Below are 15,640 nucleotides of genomic sequence, written 5' to 3' on the forward strand. Positions count from 1 at the left end.
GAGTATGATTGGATGCATTTAATAAGTGTCAAGACTTCGGTTGAATGAGTTTTCAAAATTCAAAGTTCTATATTCTAAAGATTCTTTTATTGTTGATCCTTAAGTTTATCACAGAATCACTGGGTTTTGGGGGTTTTTTCATCGTCCGGTTGTCTAGAAAATAGAAAACATGACATTTCGGAAAATGGGTCTGTTTCCGTCCTGAGATGAGGAGGGGGAAGACAGGTACTCATTTGTTCCCCTTAGAAAGAGCAAATCTCAATCACTGGAGATTAGCTCTTTCTAAGGGGCTCAACTGTGTAAGTGCCTTCCCCCCCCCCACCTGAAGACGGAAACAGATTCAGCTTCCTAAACATCGTGTTTTCTATTTTATAGAATACAGGATGATGGGTAAATTCTAAAAACCCAATAATTCTGTGTGTTACACACAATCGTCAGTACCCTTTAGAATCTACATTATGTTTTTTATTTGGATGGAAGAAACAGGAGGTGTATTAACTCAAGAAAATGTTCGACGTAGCTCTCATTTTATATACAGGATATTACGGTAAGAATTATTTCCAAAGCTACACAAGGAAATGCGAAGAATTCATATATTCATTGTTGACATAATGCGAATGAATAAACTTCGTAGGCTCATCATAGTTGCCATCAAGATTATGCAAAATTACCATTTTTATTTTCAAAAAGAAGCTAAATCCATATGTTCTTGAAAAATCTTGACAAGTTACCAGTCAAATTTACATTTAACGTTTTAGTGAAACCGAATTCCGGTAATCTGATTTATTATATATTATGCATTTTCTCTAAATCTTCTACATACACGACTGGTATACATCTAAAGTTTCATAAGATAATCTTAACATGTTTTATATGTATTAATAATGATTAGCTGTATATATTATTTGCTACTGCTTTCTTAAAATATAATTTCAGTGAAAATATCCGGTAATTAATATCACGTGAAAAACACATTTGATACCCGTGCCATACTCTTAATATCATTTTCTTTTTAAAACCAATTAACACAAACTAATCTTTACAGTGACAGATATGTCACAATGAAAGCTAAATTCAGGTTTCAAAATTTGTCTAGCTCCTATATTGTTATGGCGGTGTAAATGACAGTACTCCAAACTATTCGATGATTCTAGAAATATAAAATAGGGTTTATATAATATACATGTTTATATAAATCAGGCATCCTCAATTTCAAGAAAAATCTGAGAAAAATGATGAGTTATATGGACGTTATGAAGATCGTGGCTCAGAAGTTAATGTGCATTTTGTTGTATTTTATTTATTTATGTTGCCGATATCCTAAATTTAGAGTCCATATACATATTTCAAAATTAGGCGATCTCTCACCTGGACAACATGATTTAGAAATTAACTAGCTCTATGCGTGTTTGTATACAAGTGTCAAAAACGAGGGTTCTGTTTTTTTTAACATTGCTAGCCGCATTTGAAAACAAATTGTACGAGTATTTGTTAGTGATCTTAACATTATACTGCCCTCAGGCTTATTACTGGAGGCATAATTCGGGTATTACATACAAATATCAATATTCGATTTCATCAAATTTGAGCAAAATTTATGGAGAGAACTGGAACATTTCCAATATCATGCACGGTACCGCAACAACGGAATTCGCCGACTTCGCTCTTTGAGAAGATATGTCTCCAAAATGTCTTTGAGAACGAACGGGAACAATTAGATAGAATGTCATACTTCCTGTACATGCTAGATAATTCTGCGAATGTGACAAAGGACCTATAAATTACGCATGTAATGCAAATATCACAGTAATAATAAATTTAATAATAATTTAATAATAAAGAAATTTAAATAATAAATTTATGTATGACCTACTTGATTTGCTGCGGATTTCTGTAGGACTATCTAAATATAGGATGTTTTTCCTTCGCAAAAGTAAATACCATTTCATTACATTATACTTTTACATGTCCTAATTTAACATTACAGTCAGTTCTGTTCACTAGCAATCGCATTTTTATTTAATTAAATATGTTCTTCAAAGTCTATTTCTGCAAATATCCATGCTTCTAAGGGTGTCTCAATTCCGCTGTTTGCAGATGTGATGATTCACAAACAAATATGCATGGAAATAACGCTGCAACATTTTTACACACATGTACATATGTACGAACAACCGTAAAGAAGAAATAGATAAGGTTACGGTTTTCGTGGATGTGACGCCGTGTACTTGGTATTACAGTATACTTGCTCAAAGAAAGAACAGTGGAAACAGAGAAACAGCCATTGCAAGGTAACGGCTGTGTGACACTCAACAATGGAGTAACTGTTGGAAGCGGTATTTTCTGTCCGGTCCCTACCGAGGCTATATAACGAAGGCCTGTTGCCATTACCGGAGAGTCTTGAGACTGCAGTTAGAAGAGCAGGAGGTGGGTGTGAGATGGTCGCCAGCCTGCGAGGACGTGACCTCGGAATCAGAGGAATGTCTTCTGCTGGAAGACGTTACCAAGCAGCGCACTGATGACCGTGAATGAGAACGCTAGTCTGTGTGATAGTGCTCTGTAAAATGTAGTCACGAGTTGTGTGTTAAAGTGCCCAGTAAATCCCATTACTATTCCAAACCCCTTCTATAGGCACATATCATGTGACAGTACTATCAACCAAACTACACGGCAACACATTCCATAAAACCGCCATCTTAATACTCATCTGGGCGAGAATCCCAAACCTCAGGGATGGAATAAAGTGTGCATAACACTTGGAAGTTTGTATTTTGAAACCTATGCTAAGGCCCCGCTCAGTCTTCATTCTGCTTGTCAAAATAACGAGTTTTTAGCACTTCGTGCTGCTTTTTCATTGTCTTATGCGAATCTTTCAGCATTTCTACTGGAAAAGAGTTCTTCAGTTATTCTATATATTCTTCACTTACTACTTCCACGATTGTCCTGCTCTGTCTTCTGCAACTGAATATACTGTTTTCTTAATCACTGGTGGTTCTGTTCTATTTCTCTGTCATCAATTCTAGTTGTGTTTCTTCTGCTTGTGTCTTTCTTAATTCACGTCAAGTTGTCCTTTTATAACATAAGTTATCTCTCAATTTAGAATAAAATTTTAATTTTTTTCTCTATTGTATTTAGTATAATTGCATACTATTAAAAGTAAAACTAAATACATTGTTTTGTAAGTTCTGGTATTAAATACGTATATTGAACAAAATGGATATGTATGCAACTGACAAGCCACAATATATTGTGAAAGGCTTTATAATTTTTTTTGTAATTAAAAGTAAGCAGAACGAAGGCGTATCAGTGTGGTAAATTTCTTCATATGGATGCAGTGGCCATAATAAAAAATATTTTTACTTTTAGCTGAAAAATGGAGCGAAGAAAGACAGCAAGAGACCATCCATTGAATTGGAAAGTGGTGACAAGGTATGATAATTGGGTTCCAGATATCTTCACAACACATGTGTCTGGTTTTGCTGTAAAGTCATTTCATTCTTCTAACAGCACTTTCTTTGGCAGTTTCATTTGCAATCCTTTCATACTGTCGGCAAATGAAGTAGGTAAAATAATTTTACCAAGACGACATATTTGTATTTGTGAGTTCTTCCAATATTCCGCAGGCAGAAGGGTTGTTTTGTCTCATTTGTTTACCTTGTGATCATGCAATATTGCTTGAACTTAGCTAATTTAACCTTGGTGACAGGAAATCACTTCGAAACAAATATCTTTGAACTATGCAGTATGAAGAACGAGAGTTACAGAATTGGTTGATGTTTAAATTCAACATATTTCATTATTTTCCGTAATCTGACCTATCTAAGCAGTGAATTACTAGAGGATTCAAATATGTGCTGTATTTTCCATTTCTGCTTTCCTTCCAGCATGACCTAAGGTTATAATCTCTATATTTCAGTTTTAAGTGGTTGTTGGCAATTCTGATATTTGTGTCATACTGCAAATAATCTCGTGATCGTGAAGAAGGGTTATTCATTTTCATGTAATATCAAGATGGTCTTCTGCATCTTTTTTAACATTCTTCTTTGAATGCAAGTTTTGAGTATCTTCAGTAGTTTAACACTTCTCTATTACGATGTACTAATTATGCATTTCTTTACATTCTTCGCCGTCTTCTACGTTTGAATTAGCCATCTTCCCTTTAAGGTTTCTTTATGTTTATGTCTAATGCTTTTATATTTCAATGATTGCTTCTACATATATTTTTGGGGTATTCTTAAATGTGAGGGATAAGTAAATACTGATACATGAACAAGCAATGTACATAAATTTGTAGTAGACACCATTACTTCCTGTTAATTTTTTATTGATTACTCTCAAATTACCGGAAATGAAAATATAAGTAACAATATCCAGTGCTATGTTGCGGGATTTTGGCATTTCATGTCATCTTAAATGTGGCATGTTAACTATTCTTGAAACGTCTAGTTTGGGTTAATCTTTTTGTTTTTGTATTCGAGTCTTACACAACATTCTTCGGGCGATGAAAATCGTAGAGCATGGAATAATGCTTGAAAAAGAAGTTTGAGCAAAATAAAATTATTTATATGATTTTCTCTAATTACAATTTTTTATTTCATATAAATTTGACTATAAAATACCATTACAGTAATTTCGGTATCTGTAATTCCACAGTAAATTTTAAAATCAAGACTTGATTATTTAAATTGTAAGCGTAATTTCCATTAGATTAATTTTATCAATTTATGCTTGAGTGTCTGGTCATAGACTTTTCATGAATTATGCATTAATGTCATTTATGAAACATTAAGCTATGCCTTAACCTGTCCACTGCAAAAATTGTGAATATCTCTCGGAGAGAAATATATTAATTATACTTAATATTACTTAACTCTTTTTGTTTTAAAGTGAAATAAGTTGAAATACCCAGACCAGCAAGAAACGCTTCATACATTGAACTTTAAAAATATTCCTGAAGGAGAAAATCATGTGAAGTCCTACTTTCAATTCTGAAGATTTAAAAATCATTTGAGCCTCCAAAATTACTGAGAAGTCAATGAATCCATAATACTGACTTGCAGAATTAATCCAATTTCTAGATAGCAAATCCAAAGATATAGACTCGAAATAATTGTGCTTAGTCTCCTCACTGTATGATTGCATAGAGAACTACTTTTCATAATAGTGAACCAGACTTCAATCCGAATTGAATGAACGTTAAACAGACGTGGGTCTTTATGGGGTACATTGATGAATTCTTAAGATTTTTTTTTTTTTTTTTACTATTTGAAAATAAAATATGCATTTTATGTGAGGAGTTCTGAAATCGCTTGCAACCTACATTAAAACAGACAATTTCGAGATTTTTTAACGTTACCTTAATTTCTTTTGTTTATTCATTACTATTTGATATAACGAGCTATATTTTAGGGAGAATGTTCTCTCCTATATAGTTTTCCATTTAAAAGGAAAATGAAGATCTGTGCATGTATATAACTCAATTAAAATATTCTGGATTTAATTCGTATTGGCAGGAAATATATTTCAGTCTAAGTTGGTCGCATGATGCTTAGTGGAACGAAAGCTAACTTCTATCTCGCAATTCTGTTTAAATATATGCATTATCATATGCTATTACTGAATCTACAGCCAATAGAAGAACAATTTTAACCATGAAGTTTACACTACTAGAGACTTTTTGAGGTATAATATATTGCTCTTTAAATATTCGAATGTGAATGTGTCTGATTGTTCTGTTTCATGAAAAGTCGAAGAGAATTCTTTTCTTCTATACTTTTCTCCTTTCTGTGTATATTAACGTTCCTTATTTTGTATGCTTACATTATGCACACCAAGGTATTTATGGGTTATGTTATGATAGTGAAATTGGAAATGAAATATGTTGTAATAAATTATGCGTTCATTTATTTCAGCTGCACGGTGCGTACGGATTATCATAAGGGAACTGAATAAATGTCAGTAAATTTTTTCAATTGTTTTAATGGGTTACTTTTTTATGTACAGGTAACCGAGGCGAAAACTGAAACACGAAGGAAGTCATCTATAGTCAAAACTGATGAAAAGGTATGCAAGCAAATTTCTTTTAAAAAAAAAGTGTTGTTCTGACAAAATTAGGGGACATTTTATGTATAAGTATATTGTGAAATGTCACCTAAAAGCCGCAATAGTGGAATCAGAGTCAAGCGTCCACTGTCAGGCAACAGCTTGATAAACGGCCTAAAAGACGGAATAGTGGAGCTAGAGAAGGAACTACCCATTTTGCTAGGCATTTTTGTATGATGGTACATTAATACAAGTATTATGTTTCTGGGTATTGTCCATGCATTAGGAAGAGACCTAACGACACACAAAGGCAGAACATGTTTTTGAATGTAAATGAAATGATGTTTCGTTATTCTGTTATGAAACGAATAGAGATAATGCAACTAGAAATAGGTCTACTTTCATTATTGAGAGAAATAGGATAGTATGGCTTGAAGAAAGAACTGGGAAATTATTTTCAACTGTAAACGGTGTTCAGAAGGATGGATGCCACGTGTTTCGGGTAGAGAAGGATGCTGAACATGTACTGTTAAAATGTTCTGAAACAAAGAAAGGGAGGAAAGAATTTAGTGGATTGTTCTTGTGAACACGTTGATGAACCTTCGGGTTCCATAAAGTGCTGGGAAATTCTTGAGTAGCTGCAGAATTGGCGGCTCCTCAGGAAGGGCTTAGCTCCATGAGTAAGTAAGTAAGTAAATGGCTGAGCGTAATAAATTGTTCAAATTAATCGATTCAAAACATTGACAGTATCTATTCACAGTCACTTGTACGTAAAATGGGGATCAAAACAAAACACAATATTAAGATTGGGTCATAAGAAAGTATGAATTCAGAAATAAAAAGAGTATTAATATTAGTATTAGTATCTGGGAACCAGCATAGAGTAGACGGTATAGCGACTGGCTACGGGCTGGACGACGGAGGGTTCGGAATTCGAGTCCCGGTAGGATCTGGAGCCCATCCAGCCCCCTTTCCAATTGATACCGGGGGCTCTTTCCCAGGAAGTAAAGCGGCCGGGGCGTGAAGCTGACCACTCACCTCCAACTAGTGCCGAGATCAAGAAAATATGGATCTATACATCCATTCCACCACACGCCTTCATGGCGTAGTGCTTAATTAGTTAAGTACAGGGACAAGTTTACCTTATTATTATTATTATTATTATTATTATTATTAGTAGTAGTAGTAGTAGTAGTAGTAGCAGTAGCAGTAGCAGTAGTAGCGTTTAGAGTGACTGGATGTAGAAATACATGTGAAGGAGCTGTCTACTGCAAAACTCGTTATGCCGAACTTTTAAATTGAAATGTATATGAATTAAATAACATATTATGATATTAATATGGCATATATCTAGACGCAACTAAGAGCTTGAGGGACCAATTCCCACCAGTTTTTGACCCTTCACTCTGTAAAATGTTATTTAATAAATTTCTAATTTGTTTGCATTTGGTATGGCACAAGACAGTTTTAAAGAACATAATTTTCTCATGTTGCATGAAGTGCATGGAAGATCTTGCCTCAAGGGCTCTAGCCCAATTTTATGTGAAAGTTCCTTGCACTAAAATTCACCGACAAGCGGCGGTCGCTCTGTCGGTATAGTTCCGAATCCGTCACCGACCCAAGAGCTATTGCAATTTCTGTCAAGAGGAGTAATGTGTTCTATCGCAGGACACAGGGGGTGTAGCCCCTTCGTTTAAAATTTCTTTGTCAGCACAATATGAATCTACAGTTGCTAAAAACATAAGTGGGGGTGCCATGTAACAAAAAATTAGGCCTTAAAACCTAAACACTTAACTAATAAGATTATTTTTTTCTAGTCTCTCATTTCTAGACATCTGGGAGGGGAGTATATTTTATTCATTCTTGGTTTCACCCGTTCAGATGAACACGAGCTGCTTTTGCACAACACGAAACATAATATTCTAAGCAATATATTTCTCTTACAGTTTAATTTCTTGTATTATTATAATAGCAATAGATATCTTACTTTTCCAACCGAGAATTGTTGAAAAATAACGTGCAGACCTTGTAGTGAATTTAGTAATAATTGTGTAATTATTATTAAGAAGGCAGTGTCGTGTTATTAAATTGGTTTCTATTACCATTTTCTCTCTGTTCAGATTGTGCAACAAGAGGAAGAAAAGAAAGTTCAGGAACTGAAGGTTTCAGCACAAAAGGTACAGTTATTTTATACGAACTAAAACTAAAAACATCCTTTTCTGAAAAAAAAGTAATAACCGATGTGTAACGAAAGAACTCATTAAACCCACGTACTCTTTAAGGACATGTTTTTAATTGTGTTCCTTATCACTATCAAAATGTCATGTACAATATTAATTGTAATTCATATCGCAAGAAGATACATGAATCAGGATCATAATTAGGCAGAAAGAATACGCTGAAAATAATATATGAAAGGATATTAGTCCGTTGAAGGTCAACCTCCGTTTCGGAAGAACATGTCTCTTCCCATCTTCAGGGTCTAAGAATAAGACAAGAAAGGAACCAACGTGGAGCAGGTCACAAGCATATTCTCCTAATTCTTCGAATCTGAAGATGAAAGCGACATGTTCCTCCGAAGCATCAGTTGACTTTCAAGGGACTACACGGCGTTATATCCCAGAAGACCACTGTTCTTAAAAGCTGATAACAGGTAAATTTCCTTGTATCTAACTAAGTAAGCACCACACCAGGAAGGTGTATAGCGGAGTGGATGTATAGACAAAGGCTTCCTTGACCTCGGCATTAGTGAGAGGTCAGTGGTCAGATTCACGTTCCGGTCACTTTACCCCCGAGGAAAGAGCCCCAGTTACCCGCTGGATAGAAGGTTGGGTGGACCCCAGAGCCGGTCTGGACGACATGGAGAAGTGAAAATTCTTGACCCCACCGGGACTCAAACTCCGACCCCTCGGTCGTCCAGCCAGTAGCTAGTCGCTGTACTGACTGCGCTATCCCGACTCACCTTAAAACATGAAGTTCTACAATTTATGAATAATTAATTTCTTCTGTACTTTAACCATTGGTGCATATACAGGAGTAAAATCTAAAAATTACTGAAGTTCAGGTTTTTCTAGTATTTCTGCTTTTGAATGTAGTCCGAAAATCTCTAAAATGAATGGTTCCCTGTAACCTGAAAGGGGTTTGGTTTTTGTGGTCATGCTCAGATGCACCGCATGTCTCTTTCCTTTTAATTGAACAAAATTATTTCACATTGATCTTCTCAAGACGCACGAAACTGCTCATACGAGACTATCTTTCTGTTTTACAGACTGAAGAAGTTACAGTGGACGGAGAAAGGAGGATGTCGGTTCAGAAGAAAGCTGTGGAAATAAAGGTAATTTTGTTTCACACTCCAAAGACCTTCAAGATATTGTCTCAATTGCTGTGTAAAACCAAACCAAGCCTATATGTTTTTATGCAGGGTAAAGTTTTTGTGAACTTAAAGGCCCTTCAGAACATATTTATTGGCAGTGAAAATGTTTTAACAGGTATAAAAGCGTTTTTCTCCTGTGTATTGAAGCCCCCTCCCCCTTAAAAATACACTTTAAAATGAGTTGTATATTTTATTTTTGAGCCAAAAATGGTGCTCCAAACTTTGCTTACATACTAGACTGCAATTATTCTGAATGCTTCATCACAAAATGATTAGTACGTGTCCTTAAAATTAAACACACTTTTATTTTTTGTTTATAATTAAAGAAGCATTAAGCGCAGAAACTTGCTCCACTAACGCAAGCACAGGTCTTAAAGGAAGACGACACAAGAGATAGATATCTGTTGATTTAGACGCGTTACTCAGGTTATAGTNTTTTCTCATGTTGCATGAAGTGCATGGAAGATCTTGCCTCAAGGGCTCTAGCCCAATTTTATGTGAAAGTTCCTTGCACTAAAATTCACCGACAAGCGGCGGTCGCTCTGTCGGTATAGTTCCGAATCCGTCACCGACCCAAGAGCTATTGCAATTTCTGTCAAGAGGAGTAATGTGTTCTATCGCAGGACACAGGGGGTGTAGCCCCTTCGTTTAAAATTTCTTTGTCAGCACAATATGAATCTACAGTTGCTAAAAACATAAGTGGGGGTGCCATGTAACAAAAAATTAGGCCTTAAAACCTAAACACTTAACTAATAAGATTATTTTTTTCTAGTCTCTCATTTCTAGACATCTGGGAGGGGAGTATATTTTATTCATTCTTGGTTTCACCCGTTCAGATGAACACGAGCTGCTTTTGCACAACACGAAACATAATATTCTAAGCAATATATTTCTCTTACAGTTTAATTTCTTGTATTATTATAATAGCAATAGATATCTTACTTTTCCAACCGAGAATTGTTGAAAAATAACGTGCAGACCTTGTAGTGAATTTAGTAATAATTGTGTAATTATTATTAAGAAGGCAGTGTCGTGTTATTAAATTGGTTTCTATTACCATTTTCTCTCTGTTCAGATTGTGCAACAAGAGGAAGAAAAGAAAGTTCAGGAACTGAAGGTTTCAGCACAAAAGGTACAGTTATTTTATACGAACTAAAACTAAAAACATCCTTTTCTGAAAAAAAAGTAATAACCGATGTGTAACGAAAGAACTCATTAAACCCACGTACTCTTTAAGGACATGTTTTTAATTGTGTTCCTTATCACTATCAAAATGTCATGTACAATATTAATTGTAATTCATATCGCAAGAAGATACATGAATCAGGATCATAATTAGGCAGAAAGAATACGCTGAAAATAATATATGAAAGGATATTAGTCCGTTGAAGGTCAACCTCCGTTTCGGAAGAACATGTCTCTTCCCATCTTCAGGGTCTAAGAATAAGACAAGAAAGGAACCAACGTGGAGCAGGTCACAAGCATATTCTCCTAATTCTTCGAATCTGAAGATGAAAGCGACATGTTCCTCCGAAGCATCAGTTGACTTTCAAGGGACTACACGGCGTTATATCCCAGAAGACCACTGTTCTTAAAAGCTGATAACAGGTAAATTTCCTTGTATCTATCTAAGTAAGCACCACGCCAGGAAGGTGTATAGGGGAGTGGATGTATAGACAAAGGCTTCCTTGACCTCGGCATTAGTGGGAGGTCAGTGGTCAGATTCACGTTCCGGTCACTTTACCCCCGAGGAAAGAGCCCCAGTTACCCGCTGGATAGAAGGTTGGGTGGACCCCAGAGCCGGTCTGGACGACATGGAGAAGTGAAAATTCTTGACCCCACCGGGACTCAAACTCCGACCCCTCGGTCGTCCAGCCAGTAGCTAGTCGCTGTACTGACTGCGCTATCCCGACTCACCTTAAAACATGAAGTTCTACAATTTATGAATAATTAATTTCTTCTGTACTTTAACCATTGGTGCATATACAGGAGTAAAATCTAAAAATTACTGAAGTTCAGGTTTTTCTAGTATTTCTGCTTTTGAATGTAGTCCGAAAATCTCTAAAATGAATGGTTCCCTGTAACCTGAAAGGGGTTTGGTTTTTGTGGTCATGCTCAGATGCACCGCATGTCTCTTTCCTTTTAATTGAACAAAATTATTTCACATTGATCTTCTCAAGACGCACGAAACTGCTCATACGAGACTATCTTTCTGTTTTACAGACTGAAGAAGTTACAGTGGACGGAGAAAGGAGGATGTCGGTTCAGAAGAAAGCTGTGGAAATAAAGGTAATTTTGTTTCACNTGATTAGTACGTGTCCTTAAAATTAAACACACTTTTATTTTTTGTTTATAATTAAAGAAGCATTAAGCGCAGAAACTTGCTCCACTAACGCAAGCACAGGTCTTAAAGGAAGACGACACAAGAGATAGATATCTGTTGATTTAGACGCGTTACTCAGGTTATAGTACCTGTTGCATGCAGTAGAAAGGAACGAAAGAGAAGGCAGTTGGCATGGTCTAACCAAGGTTGGGATGTAATGGTGATTCAAATGTGATGTAACGAAATGTCATAAATACTTTGGAAAATCTCTGCGAGGACAGACGAAGGAGAGGGCAATTAGTAATCGGGGGGGGGGATAAGGCCAGTTAGTCTAGCGAAATCTTCTATGCAGTAGCCCGACATGCTTCCTTCATGGATATAACAAAGCCAATGAAGTTTATCGTCAGCATTGTTGTGGATCATGTTACTGCTATCATGAGGGAGATAGGTTCCAATTCAGTACAAATGTTGTGCTATTACAGCCAGACTAAATTATCTTAGCGATTAGGAGAATTGGGAGTCCAAGAAATTTCAGATTTATTTACTGTTTATGTTACAATTTCATATATATTAGAAATACTTTAAAGACATATGTTTTGATTATTTGAAGTCGCCATTTTAGACATGAAAGGGTTAGTTAAAGGGGCATTTTCCTGGCTCTGCCCATCCGTGGGGTCCGAATAGGGAGTAAATACCAGTGGGTGACAGAAATTTGTTATATTATCTTTTCCTCTTACCAAAGCTACCCTCTGGAATTCTGTTTATAGGGTAGCCGTGGGAGATATGTAACAGCACATGCTACCTGTAAGGATGTAGCTGACAGGGGCGGAGATCTAGAACAGGTCCTAACCACAGTTAAAATCAGCCCGAAAAACTAATACAGTCGAGACGTTCTGTCTTATGTGGTATAACGCCATGCTGTTTGGTAAAAGTCAACCGACATTTCGGAGGAATATATCACCTCCGTCTTCAGGGCTGAACAGTAAGCCAAGCACGACATCAACATGAAAGAGGCAGCAATATATTCCCTCTGCCTTAGCCGCGAACAGAATCTATTACAACATCAATAAATTTGGCAATAATTTCTATAATATTAAATTTTGGTTAATTTGTTTTCTGCATTCAGTTGCATTCAGTTTTAGTACGGGGTTATGTTTGTCCTGCATCTGCTATGCAGTAGAATATGGTATATGGGTGTATTTGGACTGCATGTTCTCTTGTACATTTTTTAATGTGATTATGCCAAATTTATAATTGGCTTCTTTAGTTGTTGAGTTGTTCTTATTCTTCTTCTTTGGCTATATAATTCTTTTAAGTTTAACATTTGCCTCCCTTGAGTTTCTGAACAAGTAATATTTTCTGGGGAGAGGTTGTTAGCCTCTACCCAACCCAACAACCTAACTACCAACACTTTTCTGTCAGGGTGTACTTCCTTAGGGGTTTGGCTTCACCACGTCTAAAGAGCCATTTGAACACTCGGTTTTCTGTAGGGCTTTTGCTTCCCTTAGCCAGAGAATCCCGTTTGAAAGCTCCGAACACTCCCCTTTCTTCCCGCTCCGTCTGCCACATATGTGCTCTTACCCCAAAATGTTGCCCAAGGTTCACCACGATGAGGGGGTGGGGGGCTTGTATTTACCGGTGGAGCCCTACTTAACAAGTGGCGTTCTGGTACTTAATGATGTGCTCCTACGGGCATCAGTGAACCCTACCAGAGCCATTTATCAGTCTTTGACCCTCAGCTGTTGAGTTAGCACGTGAAACTACAGAGCTGATTTGTTGTTATTAAGTAATTATTATTTTAATTAGTATTATTATTGGTGTCAGATGCAAAGTAATGTTCCATGCTTTGTTCATTGACTTTAATGGGCAGTCTTTTCCTTCTTTTCCGTTCCATGTCGACACGAAAGGCTGAGGAGAAGAAGACTTCCTTGACTACACAAGAAGAAACACCGAAACCGGTAAGTAAAAGGCACATTACATACGGTACAGGCACTCAAAATTCGATTGGTTTGAATGCCAAGGCACTCCTCTTGATGTCTCTGAAGCGTTGATATCTGTTTAGTGTCCTCCAAAAAAATTTAAATAAAGACGTCAGTCTAACACGAATAAACTTCTTTTCTAGTAACAAAATGAGACAAACGCACAGCGACACGTGTAAATATTTTCGGATATGTGATATATGTTGTTACTTCTCCGTTTGTTTTTCTTGATTAATTTTACTGTAACATGTGTTGATTCTTATTAATATTGAATTAAATGAATTACCCGTGTGATGTAATACACTAATACTTTCCAGGAAACATTAATCCGAAGTCCCAAAATATCAGGCTCAAGTTACAAAGAAACAATCTCTAAGTTATAATTTCAAAGGGCACATCAGTTCTAGTTTATAGGGCCATATCAATTCAGAGTTACAGGGATGTACTATTAAATTACAATTTTTAAAGACATACGAATTCAAACGTGCAAAAACATTGTTCTGAAGTTGCAGGTTACAGATATACACCAGTGCTTAGTTCAATTTACAATGACCTGAATTGTTTTTATTGCCCCTTTAATATAATTTTTTATCCTAGAGGAGTCCTAGAAGGGGTAGCGTAGTTGGTTGAGGCATTATGCTACAAGCCGGAAGGTTGCGGGATCGAATCCCGATGAGGTCATTGGAATTTTTTCAGTTAACCTGATCCTTCTAGCCTGGGGTTTACTCAGCCTCTAACAGAAATGAGTACCAGGAATTAAATAAATAATTTTCCTGGGGAGTAAAGCGCGGCCGGCGCGTAAGGCTGGCAACCTTACCGCCATCTATGAGCCGATTGTCTATAAAATGTGTGAACCTCAGCATTTCACAACCCTATGGGCCTCAATGGCCTGTTACAGGGATACATTTACTTTCCTTTTTTAGAGGAGTCCTAGAGCCACTAACTCATTTCAAGCAGAACGTACAAGAACATTTTTGTCGTTCTTTAACAGAGTCACTTCCACATGAAGCAATTTACTTTAGCTTATTTAACTACTCTTATAAACTGAGTACTTACTTGAGATCTGAAATTTTGTGACGATCGAATATTAATCCAAATATTGAGCTTTGAACATTATCCATTGTCCCGTTTTTTTAAACACAGTGTTTCAGAGACTGGATTCTGCCTTCGTTTTCAGGTGAAAGCCTAGTCAATTGGGTCCAATCTATAGAGACAGCCGAGTAGGCTTTTACCTGAGGACGGAAAATGAATCAGTGATTTAAATAAAAAAAAGGACTCTGGATAATTTCCAAAATCTCAATAATTGTATGATTACGAGTACTTACTTCCCCGACCTAAAATATGTAATTTGTAAATTTGGCCCCACAGTGTCTACCAACAATTCCCTACGGTCCTTAGTGTGATGAATCATGTCACATACACACCACATTCTCTGTTACTTTTAAACTGTATGTATATAACGCAAAGAACCCTGATGAAAAGTGGCATTTCTTCTTTGTACATATTCTTTCCTAACAAACGTGTGGACTCCCCGAGCAATAACATATGTTGCCTATATAGATTCGTAGATACAACCCATTGGCATATGTGCCTAGTAGTTCTGAAGAGGAGAGTGAAGAAGAAAAAGAGGAGTTGATGAAGGAGGAAAAACATGTGACTAAAAGTAAGGAAGAGGAAAGTGGCCAGGAATACGAGGAAGATGATACTGTTAATGAGTTGGATTTTGTTCCTAAGGTGAGCGGGCGACAGCTGCAGCACCATTCGTTTGGTTATTTTAATTTGTTCTGCCCGCAGTAGCAACTGTGATCTGTCTGGCAGCGTAGATACATTGATTCTGTCTACGTCTTGTCCAGTATCTTGTGTTTGTTGCGTCTCAACGTTGTGTTTGTTTACTTGATGGCCTTATATAGATATACGTGTATG

At 36.5% G+C, this 15,640-nt stretch overlaps 1 protein-coding gene across 1 annotated transcript in view; it reads left to right on the top strand.

Moving 5' to 3' along the window:
• The window catches only part of LOC111872672 (muscle M-line assembly protein unc-89), a gene marked incomplete at its 3' end in the record, with an annotated part of 150,842 nt that overhangs the window by 87,245 nt on the left and 47,957 nt on the right, over positions 1 to 15,640 (top strand). Inside the window, exons 26-31 of the mRNA XM_023866777.2 lie at positions 3,367 to 3,429; positions 6,004 to 6,063; positions 8,163 to 8,219; positions 9,311 to 9,376; positions 13,646 to 13,696; positions 15,278 to 15,451. Coding sequence (XP_023722545.1) covers positions 3,367 to 3,429; positions 6,004 to 6,063; positions 8,163 to 8,219; positions 9,311 to 9,376; positions 13,646 to 13,696; positions 15,278 to 15,451 — 471 coding nt within the window. The remainder of the gene's footprint in view (positions 1 to 3,366; positions 3,430 to 6,003; positions 6,064 to 8,162; positions 8,220 to 9,310; positions 9,377 to 13,645; positions 13,697 to 15,277; positions 15,452 to 15,640) is intronic.

The sequence above is a fragment of the Cryptotermes secundus genome, unplaced genomic scaffold, assembly GCF_002891405.2.
Source record: "Cryptotermes secundus unplaced genomic scaffold, Csec_1.0 scaffold102, whole genome shotgun sequence".
NCBI classification, from domain to species: domain Eukaryota; kingdom Metazoa; phylum Arthropoda; class Insecta; order Blattodea; family Kalotermitidae; genus Cryptotermes; species Cryptotermes secundus.